Source organism: Camellia sinensis, unplaced genomic scaffold (genome assembly GCF_055761805.1).
Source record: "Camellia sinensis isolate YWXY unplaced genomic scaffold, ASM5576180v1 Unanchor14, whole genome shotgun sequence".
In the NCBI taxonomy this organism is placed as follows: Eukaryota; Viridiplantae; Streptophyta; class Magnoliopsida; order Ericales; family Theaceae; genus Camellia; species Camellia sinensis.
The window spans coordinates 5,573,395-5,584,612 of NW_028129020.1; the positions used below are offsets into that span (position 1 = coordinate 5,573,395).

The window sequence follows — 11,218 nt, forward strand, 5'->3', positions numbered from 1 at the left end:
GCAGGGCTTTTGACGCTCGAGCGGGCCCTTTGCTTTTGTTCCTTTGCTCGAGCGGGCATTTTGACGCTCGAGCGTGATTATTCAACCCTCAATATTTTTCCCTGCAGGTCGTCGGACGCTCGAGCGTCCACTTTCACGCTCGAGCGGGGACCTTCGTCTGCAGAACTTCTGGGAGAGTGCATTCGACGCTCGAGCATCGCTTTTCACGCTCGAGCGGGAGTCAGTGTCTGACGCTCGAGCGGGGCGTTCCACGCTCGAGCGGACTGTGTATTATATCAGTCCGAATTTTAGCTTTTTTTGTCATTTTTTGGACTCTCTCTCTCTCTCTCTAACTTTTCAAAACCCAAACATGAGAGCTTATCACTGTAAACTACATCTTCTCTCTAAGAAATCATCTAGTGTTAGTGATCTTTTACCCTAGTCCCTTTGTAAAAAGTGTGGAGCTTGGCCTGGGTTACATTTTGATCCGAAAATCTTTGGGTTTGGAGCACCTTCGAATTTCTTCATCTTCTCCTTTGAGCTCCGAAATTTGAGGTAGGGATAACTACTCATATTTATGGTCTTTGACATAAACTTGTAGTCATTTTGATTAAATGTTGAAGTTGGGAAATTTTGGGTGTTAGGGTTTCAAAATGTATAAAGAGGGGTTTTGTTCTTTTAACCCATACTTGGGTATTTTGGGTCTCAAAATGAGGTTGTTGATGTTATTGATGATATTTGGACCTTTGGGTCAATGTTGAGAAAAGGGGGAGAAAAACCCTAATTATTTGTTATGAATTAATTGGTATAATTAATTTGTGAAAGTTATGAAAATATGAAATTGAGTTGGAAATAATGAAATTGGATAATTATGAGATTTAATGGTAGAGTTGGATTTATTAATCACTCACCTTTGAAATTGTGGATAATTTATCTGTTGGATAATTCATTATCTGTTTAGAAATAAATGTTTTGGGCTATCGGTGGAGGATAGTCTTGATTGTTGTAGACCATGCATGATGATCAGGTGAATTGAAACTAATCATATGAGTATGTCATTGAATATGACGGATGAGATAACACATTGAATATGTGCTTTGCTTGATCATTGTATATGATAAATGTTTAAATACATTGTATATGTATGTTGTTTGGGAGAAGATAGAGGATGTACTCCACGGTTTGGGAGGAGATAGGGGATGGACTTCTAAACCGGATTTGAGAGGAGATAGGGGATGGACTCCAGTGATAACTAAGTTGGCCAGAGTGTCCACGGTGAAAGTCCCGAAATCCTAACTGCGTTTGCATAACGTAGATGAATTGAAGTATTGTTAATATGAGTTGTAGTCTCATTTGAAAATTGAATCGTTGAAGTATTGTTAATATGAGTTGTAAGCTCATTATGAACTGTTTGGTTGAATAAAGAACCATATCTATGAATTGGTTTGGATTATGAAATGGAAAGAGATGTGTGTTTGTTTATATGAGTTAAACATTTATCAAATCCCGATGTTTTAGTTATTACTCTTATTATGTTTAACATATTTCTACTGGGCATTGGCTCACCCTATATGAGACATTATTTTCAGGTTCAGGTGTTATGCTGCCTCCAAGGACGTAGCTTGGAAGGTCCTGGTAGTTGAAGACTCTTTTGTTTATTTTTGTTATTTTTGGTGGTACATGTAAATTCAAGCCAAGGGCTTATTTGTGTAGAGAGTTAGAACTCTTCTTTTGTTGTAACCAAGTGTTGACTTGGAAAGTTGTAAGCCTACAGGGCATTTACTTTTGTTGTCAACATGTATTACTTTTTGTAAGAATACTCTGATGAATGTAAATATGTTTTATTCTCTTGTCTATGTATATCATGAATGTTGGCTTTATATGTATTATTTGAGGGCGTTACAAGCCTGCACAATCGGTCCAGGCCTAGAGGGCCAATCAGGGAGCCTCTTCGGCTTAGTTAGTGCTTCAGGCTTATGCTCCGAGGAGTGAGCAGGTTAAGCAAAGACCTACAGAGCGTATGTATGCTGTTACCGCGCCAGACCTAATACCAGCGCCTTCGGTAGTGAGAGGTACTTTCTTGTTATGCAATTCCATTGCTAATGTGTTGATTGATACGGGTGCATCACATTCATTTATCTTGTCTGCATTTGTATTGGCTTTGGGGTTAGAGTTGGCTCGGTTAGCATCTTCTTTCAATGTAAAGTCACCTATTGGTGGAGAGATTATTTTGGAGTAGGGGTGTCGGGGTTGTGATATAGAGGTTGCTGGTCGCCGACTTCCTTTTGCTTTTGTATTGATTGACATGTCGAGTTTTGATACTATATTGGGTATGGACTAGTTGTCTTCTTATCGAGCTGTCATAGATTGTTACCGTCAAAGGGTTACTGAATGTTTTTTTTTTTTTGATAAATAAAAGGGTTACTGTATGTACCTTGAAGGTTGATTGCTTTTATTCTTGAGAGACCGGGTTGATAAAGCCTTATCACCGGTGTATGATCCACGTGGACGGAGTGAACTTAGTTGCCTTCTTGCCAACTTTTTAGGTAATGAGTGTAATGAAGTCCGAGTCGAGTTGCCAATGGTAGTTTGTGAATAACCGGACGGTTTTTGGGAGGATCTCACTAGTTTACCACCTTATCGTGAGATTGAGTTCTCAATTAATTTAGTGCCTAGTACGACACCAATTTTTATGGCACCATATAGATTTACACCTGCTAAGTTGAGTAAGTTGAAGATTCAACTCTAAGAGTTGCTAGATAAAGGTTTTATCCGCCCTAGTACTTCGCCTTGGGGAGCACTAGCTCTTTTTGCCAAAAAGAAAGATGGTGCATTGCGACTGTGTATTGATTACCGGAAGTTGAACCGAGTAGTTGTTAAGAATAAGTACCCAATGCCTCATATAGACGATCTGTTTGATCACTTGAAGGAGTCTTGTTACTTTTCTAAGATAGACTTGAGATTAGGTTATCACCAGTTGAGAGTAAAGGAGGAGGATATCCAGAAAATGGCATTCCGTACGCAGTTTTTCCATTATGAATTCCTAGTGATGCCTTTTGGACTAACCAATGCACTAGCTGTGTTTATGGATTTAATGAATCGGATTTTTCGTGAGTTCCTAGACCGTTTTATGGTCGTCTTTTTTGATGACATCTTGATTTATTCACCCTTTGAGGAGGAGCACGAAGAACACTTGGGTGTAGTACCTGGGTTACTTAGAGCCCACAAACTTTATGCCAAGTTTGGGAAATGCGAATTCTGGTTGAGAGAAGTAAAGTTCTTAGGCCATGTGGTATCCGGGGAAGAGGTGACAGTAGATTCATCTAAGATAGAGGTAGTACAAGATTGGGAACAACTTAAGAATGCTTTTGAGATACGTAGTTTCTTGGGGTTGGCTGGGTATTACCATTGGTTTGTGAAAAATTTCTCTAGATTAGCCTCACCGTTAACTGGACTGACAAGGAAATGCATTAAGTTCATGTGAAACGAGACCTGTGAGAAGTCTTTTCAAGAGCTTAAGGTTAGGCTTACCACTGCTCCAGTGTTGATTATTCCGGAGAGGGGTTTGGGCTATTCGATGTATTATGATGCTTCAAGGGAAGGTTTGGGTTATGTATTGATGCAAGAGGGAAATGTAGTAGCTTATGGCTCGCGGCAGTTGAAAACACATGAGAGGAACTACCCTACTCACGACCTTGAGTTAGCGACAGTGATCCTTTCCTTAAAGATTTGGTGGCATTATCTGTATGGCGAGAATCTTGAAGTGTTTTCTGATCAAAAGAGTCTGAAATATTTGTTTACACAGAAAGACTTGAATTTGAGACAGAGGAGGTGGATGAAGTTTATAGAAGATTATGACTTTGAGTCACATTATTATCTGGGAAAGGCCAATATTGTGGCCGATGCTCTGAGTAGGAAATCCATTGGGAGTGTGGCTAGTATTGCCATTTGGGAATGGGAGATGTTGGGTGCTGTTGGTGAGTTTGACTTGCATTTTGGCGAGTCCGTGGAATTCATAGCCTTGTTTTTCAGTAGTGGCACCACGTACACTTGTGAACCGAGTGATAGAAGCACAGAAGAGTGATCTTAAGGTAGAAACCCTCCAGGAAAAGATCTCTGGTGGAAAGGTAGAGAAAGGCTTGAATATGTATCCCGACTCGAGTGTTAGATACCGTGACCGTCTTTTCGTGCCGGAGTCTTGTCGAGAGGAAGCACTCCGAAAGTTTCACCATTCACGCCTTGTGGTGCATCCAGGAGGCACAATGATGTATCACGACCTTAGTCGCCCGTTTTGGTGGAGGGGAATGAAGAACGATGTGGTCGTGTTTATATCGAGGTGCCTTACTTGTCAACAAGTGAAAGCCGAGCATCGGAGGCCAGCAGGTTTGTTGCAACCCTTGTCTATAGCTGAGTAGAAGTGGAAGCATGCCACGATGGATTTCGTTGTGGGCTTTCCAAGGACTCAATGGGGTAGTGATGCGATTTGTGTGGTAGTTGACCCGTTGACCAAGTCGGCGCACTTTATACCTATGCGCGTGAGTGACTTGGAAGATTATCTTACTGACCTTTATATTAGGAACATAGTGAGATTACACAGGGTCCCTGTAATAATCATTTCAGATAGAGATCCTCGTTTCACAGCTCAGTTGTGGCAGAGAGACTGACTTTTAGTACTGCGTATCATCCTCAAACTGACGGGCATTCCGAGCATACTATTTAGATCCTTGAGAATATGCTTCGGGGATGTGTTCTTGACTTTAAGGGGTTGTGGGAGAGGCACTTGCCCTTAGTGGAATTTGCCTATAACAATAGCTTCCAGTCGAGTATTGACATGGCGCCATTTGAAGCCTTGTATGGCCGACCTTGTAGATCTCCTGTGTGTTGGGCCAAGATGGGTGATACACCAATGTTGGGCCCAGAGTTAGTCTGAGAAATGATGGAGAAAGTTGCACTTATTCGTAAGAGGTTGGTTACAATCCAAAGTCGCCAGAAAAGTTATGTCGACTGTAGGAGAAAACCTTTGTCTTTTGAGGTGGGAGATCATGTCTTCTTGAAGATATCATCTAGGCGAGGTTTGATGAGATTTGGGAAGAGTAGGAAATTGTCCCATAGATTTATTGGGCCCTTTGAGATCCTTGAGTGGATTGGAGAGGTAGCCTATCGCTTGGCCTTGCCGCCACAACTTTTCGGGGTTCACGATGTATTCCATATTTGTATGCTTTGGAAGTATGAGCCGAACCCATCGCACTTGTTGGATTAGACCAACTTAGAGGTAGATGAGGATGCCTTGTATGAGGAGACACCAGTGAAAGTCTCCAAGTCTTGCGAGACAAGACAATCCCCTTAGTTGAAGTATTGTGGCGACATCACGAAGTTGAGGAAGCAACTTGGGAACATGAGTCGGAAATCTGTGAGAAGTATCCAGACTTATTTGTTGATGTTTGAGCACGTTTTGAGGTTACGTTTTGTTGATGAAGTATGAAAACGTTGTATATGTTGTATATGTATAAATTGTACTTTTAATGTTGGAACTCATGTATCAAGTTGATGAGAATGGATGACCAAAGAATGTTTCATGGTAATGGAATTGATTAATTATCGTTATTGTAATTGGTTTAATCATAGTTTGAAAACTTGATTTAAAATTTCGGGGACGAAATTCCTTAAGGGGGGAGATTATAGCGTTTCTGGTTTAGACCCGACCCAATTTGTATTTTGGACTCGGGTTTCATGGTTTCGTATTGTGGTTCATGTCTTATGTCTCTTTATTGCCTCACGTTGACTACTGAAAGAGTGCATGGCACTATTGCATGCTATGGAGAAAATTCTTGCACCTGCCTACACTAAAGCTGTGAACAAGCTTGCATCGGATCCCATAATAAGGGAGGTATTTGTTGACATGCCTGCTGGTAGGATGAGGGATTGGGTCTTTAATCTTTGAAAGTTATTCTCAGAGAGTTCAAGCTTAGTGTGGTATGTGTTTGTGTTGTTTAATTCATTAGTAATGTTGGATAATATTTGGTAGTTAAAAAATGTTAGTTCGTATGGATGTTTTCATGTTTTCAAAAATGTTGGATAATATTTGGTAGTGTATTGTGGAAACATAGTTATCATGGAAACATAGTTGGGTGTATGCAGCATGTACTTTATATTTGGTAGTGTATTGTACTTTTTATTTTATTTTATTTGTTTCAGAATTATTTATTATGGAAATAGAGTTGGGTGTATGCAACATGTTTTTAATATTGTACTGGAATGCTATTACATTGCTCTTGATGGGTAGATATAAAATTGAATGCTACTACTATATTACTACTATATTCAATGAATGCCATAGCTATATTCAATTATCTTGAATACTATTACATTGTCAGTTGGTGGGTAGATATAAAATTGTTCACAATGCACTTGAATGCTACTGTTATATTAAATGAATGCCATAGCTATATTCAATTATCTTGAATGCTTTTACAATGGGAGCTTATGGGTAGTTGAAGTATTGAATGATCTTCTCCTATATAATGCTTGTTGGTAGTCATTCCAAGTATTTTTTATCAAGAGTCCAACAAAGCTTCTGTATTGTTAACAATTGGAAAATGTATGTATGACCATATTTACATTTGTTTTTTTAAGAGTCCAAACGTATGTATGATCTTCTCCTATAAAAAATATTTATATCACTACATTGTCAACATTGTTTTCTTAAGAGTCCAAAGGTATATTTATAAAAAATAAAAAATATTTATCTCTAGTAGTAATAAAAATAAAAATAAAAATAAAAATAAAAATAATGGCATGGGAGGCATCGATTTCTTTTTATCACTACATTCAATTTTTTTGTTGAATCCCACAAGAGTATTGTTGAATAATTTCTCAACCAATAATTTCTATCACTACTTTCCATCTTCACTTCTCTGCTGGGCTATATACTTGTGTGAAAAGCCCCTTTATTGCTACTAAAAAAAATTGAAAAATAAAAATAAAAATAAATATTGCAAGTATTGCTATTGAAAATTTTTTTAAAAAAATAAAAATAAAAATTTGTGTGACCATTTTTTCAAGTATTTTCATTATCACTAATACTTTTGTTTTTAAAGGGTCAACACAATATCACAGTGATATATTTGGAGCCAATGCATGCTCTTGATTTGAGTTTTGACTCAGACAGTGATGATGAAAATATACAATTTCTAGTGTGTGTAGCACTACATGAGTATTTTAATACTTACCTTCAACCTAGATCATGCCGAACGTCCATATTACAAGGACATGACTACGTATTAGAAATATTGAATGGCCATAAAACAAGGTCCAAGGAAAATTTTAGAATGGAACCAGATGTATTTATTAGTTTGTACGAGGCACTAAAGGTATATGGTAAACTGGAACACTCACATTATCTAACTGTCCAAGAGCAAGTTTGTATATTTTTGCTAACAATTGGTCAGAACGAACAAAATCGTGTTGTCCAAGAGCGATTCCAACATTCTGGCCAGACCATCTCCAAATACTTCAACCGAGTCTTAAAGGCAGTGTGTAGGCTTGGTAAACAAGTTATAAGGCCTCTAGATTTTGATGAGGTGCCTGTAGAAATTTGACATAATCCATTCTTTTACCCTTTTTTTAAGGTAATCACTAACAGAATATTTGAAGTATAAATTTTAGTAAAATATCTTGCATTATTAAAGTCATTTGTCAAATAGGATTGTGTTGGAGCAATTGATGGTACCCACATATCTACAAGGGTGCCAGCATCAGAGCAAATACCATATCGGGGTAAGCATACTGTTGTAACACAAAATGTAATGTGTGTTTGCTCATTTGACATGCGATTTACGTATGTATTGGCTGGTTGAGAGGGCACTGCAAATGATTCAAGAGTGTTCATTGAAACCATACATAATCCAGCAAATTTATTTCCAATGCCACCAACAGGTACGTATTATATGGCATTTTGTTAATTTATAATGAATATTCTTTTGCTAACCCATAATAATAGATACATACATGTTGAACAGATAAATACTATGTTGTCGACTCGGGTTATACAAATATGCCTGGCTTTTTATTACCATACCGTGGTGAGAGGTACCATCTAAATGAGTTTCGTACTCAACGTCGACAACCAAGAAACAAGAAACAAATGTTCAATTACCAACACTCTTCACTGCGCAATGTGATTGAGAGATGCTTCAGTGTCTTGAAGGCTCGTTTTCCAATTTTGAGAGACATGCCTCCGTATTCAACTAAGACGCATAGATACATCCCTATTGCATGTTGTACAATACACAATTGGATAAGGATACATTCTCAAGGTGACACATTGTTCACTGAATGGGCCAATCCAGATCGTATCGTTGAAGTTGCTGGGCCTAGTGGAGGTGGTAGTAGCAGCTCGACACATGCAGGAAGTAGTTCTCAGCAACCAATTGACGTAGACATTAGTCAACCTCAACTACGTCACATGTCTGATGTAAGGAATCAAATTGCTGGTCAAATTTGGGAATCTGTCAGAAACAATTGAAATATTATTTATGCGTATAATAGATTGTGAAAGATGTTTTTTTTTATGGTTTGTGGAAGAATTGAGATGTTATTATTATGTTTGTAAGTTGTTATGAACATTACACTAATATGGTTATTAAATTTATCTATGATTGGTATTGTATCAATATGGTTTTATGGATGCTTATTACAATGTGTATGATCCCATTGTCAAAAATAAAAAAATAAAAATTTTAGGCCTTAACAAACATGTTTTTTAGTTTATGTTTTCAAAATTTTTCAAACATTTTGTCCAAACCAAACATGTTTATTATTTATGTTTTTCTAAAAATAAATAAAAACTAGTTTTTAAAATATTTGTAAACATAAACCAAAAATGTAAACATTACCAAACGCTACCTATACAACTTTTGATTATTCATTGTTTTGAAGGAAAAATTAAACACTATTCATTTGTTAAAAAGTTGTATATACAATAGTGATCACTTATATTTTCAATGTTTTGTAAGCCACATGCTTGGCACCTGACATAGAAAAGAAAAATGAAATGCTTACAGTATGCTTCATGTAAATTTTGAATATAAAGGAGAACGGTCTTATACTTCACATGCCCAAACTACTAAGTCAAAAAAGAGGAGCGTGCCCATGTGATCCATGACGTCAACAACTAGCTTCTTACCTCCAACAGGTATATTTTTGTGTATAAATAAAAGTGTTTTGTGTAACAAAAAATCAATAACTTGAAGAAATTTTTTTTCTGTGTGCTTCAAAATTGTGATTATATTTTTCACTTTGCTATTTCACTTTCAGATCTAAGTCATATCTTTGTTCTTACATTTTCATAGCTACTCTTTGTGAGCAAATTATTGTAAAAGAGGGTTGAAATACCTCTTATCCTTATTTATTATTTTATGAAGGAATTTTGTAAGAGTAAGACATTTATTGTTGAGTGAAACTCAATAGATAAAAGCAAGACCTATGCAAAATCCACAAGCTTGGTGAAGTCTTGGTGGTATATTGATTCATTTTGATAGTGATGAAAATCTCGAGGAGGTTCTTTGAGGAGTGGGCGTAGTCCCGGCGTGCCGAACCACTATAAATCTCAGTGTTTGACTTTCTTTCTCTAACTCTCTTACTTTTATATTAATAATTATTGTTCTATTTTTTATTTGTTAAAATTCTGAATATTGTGTTTATTATTTTTTAATATTGTAAATTTTTTTAATACCAATTCACCCCTCTCTTGGATTGCCTACCTGGGATAACAATTGGTATCAGAACAAGGATTTTAGTTTTTGTGACTTAACCGTCTTGGAGTAGATTATGACAACTCCTAGCTATTCTTTGCCTGAGGGACAAGCATCCAATCGACCACCATTGTTTAATGGTACCAATTTGAGCTACTGAAAAACTAGGATGACCATACTCATACAATTTAACGATTGTGAGTGTTGAAAAATTATTTGTAATGGTCCAAAAATTCCCACCAAAACCGTAGATGACCAAAAGATACCGAAACCTGAAAATGAGTGGAATTAATCTGATAGAAGAATGGCTCAAATCAATTTTAGAGCCACAAATATGTTGTATTGTGCCTTAGATGCCAACGAGTTCAATATAATTTCTACATATCAAATTGCAAAAGAAATTTGGGATAAACTTATAGTGACTCATGAAGGAATAGACCAGGTTAAAGAGTCTAAAGTCAGCTTGCTAGTTTATAATTATGAGTTTTTTAAAACGAAACCTGATGAAATCATTACTGAAATGTTTACTCGTTTTACTGATATTATAAATAGTTTAACATCTCTTGGTAAAATATATTTTAATGCTGAAATTGTAAGAAAAATACTCAGGTCATTACCTAAGAGTTGGGAGACAAAAGTCATTGCCATTACAGAAGCCAATGACTTATCAAAGCTAAGTCTAGACGAACTAATGAGATTTTTTCTTACACATGAGCTCATCATGAAAGAAAGAGATGAAGAAGAAGACAACAAGAAAAAGAAGGGAATAACTTTCAAAATCACTACTACTTGTGAAGAGGAGGATAAAGAAATGGCCTTCTTAACAAAAAGGTTCTAGAAATTTATGAAAAAGAATCAAGGAAGAAGAAGATTTTTCAAAAGAGATTTTACAAAAGAAGAAAATAATACGAAAACTGAAATCACTTGTTATGAGTGTAACAAGCCCGGTCACATCAAGGCCGATTGTCCGGAAATCAAGAAACAATACAAGAAAGACAAAAGAAGAGCCATGATTGCTGCATGGGGAGTCAGCAACGAAAGTGAGTCAGAAAATGACGACAACAATGAAGTTGCTAACCTATTCCTAATGGCATTTGGAGATGATGATGAGGTAAATAATGAGTCTTATTATTTTGATGAATTACAATATGCATTTGAAGAATTGCATGATGAATTTCGAAAACTTGGCATTAAAAATATTGCACTTCAAAAATTGCTTTTAAATTCAACAAAAGAAAATGAATCTTTATCTAATAAAATTGAAGAGTTACAAAAAGATTTTTTAAAGATAAAAGAAGAAAATGAAATTTTGAAATCAAAAGAATCTTCTATTTTAAAATAGGAACTAAATGCTTTAAAAATTGAAAATGATTCTTTAAAACAGGAGAAAATTACTTTGAATGAAGATATATAAGATTTGAAAAATACTCTTTCAAAATTTACTCAAGGAAGAGACATTTTGGATAAAATTATTAAAAATCAAAATC

The 11,218-nt window shown here is 36.3% G+C and overlaps 1 protein-coding gene across 1 annotated transcript; it reads left to right on the forward strand.

Annotated features, from left to right (window-relative positions):
* The first annotated feature begins 7,307 nt into the window (after positions 1-7,307).
* LOC145814975 (uncharacterized) lies at positions 7,308-8,503 on the forward strand. Its single transcript, XM_082911942.1, has 3 exons — positions 7,308-7,565; positions 7,683-7,755; positions 7,998-8,503. The coding sequence occupies exons 1-3, from the start codon at positions 7,308-7,310 to the stop codon at positions 8,501-8,503; spliced, it is 837 nt and encodes a 278-aa protein (XP_082768068.1).
* Positions 8,504-11,218: the final 2,715 nt, after the last annotated feature.

What these genes read in the sequence shown, in the direction of transcription:
- LOC145814975 (XM_082911942.1), top strand. Translation starts at nt 7,308, where the DNA reads ATGGAACCAGATGTATTTATTAGTTTGTACGAGGCACTAAAGGTATAT. An exon ending in TAGATTTTGATGAGGTGCCT is followed by an intron (nt 7,566 to 7,682) that starts GTAGAAATTTGA and finishes TTTGTCAAATAG; the next exon opens with GATTGTGTTGGAGCAATTGA. An exon ending in AGAGCAAATACCATATCGGG is followed by an intron (nt 7,756 to 7,997) that starts GTAAGCATACTG and finishes CATGTTGAACAG; the next exon opens with ATAAATACTATGTTGTCGAC.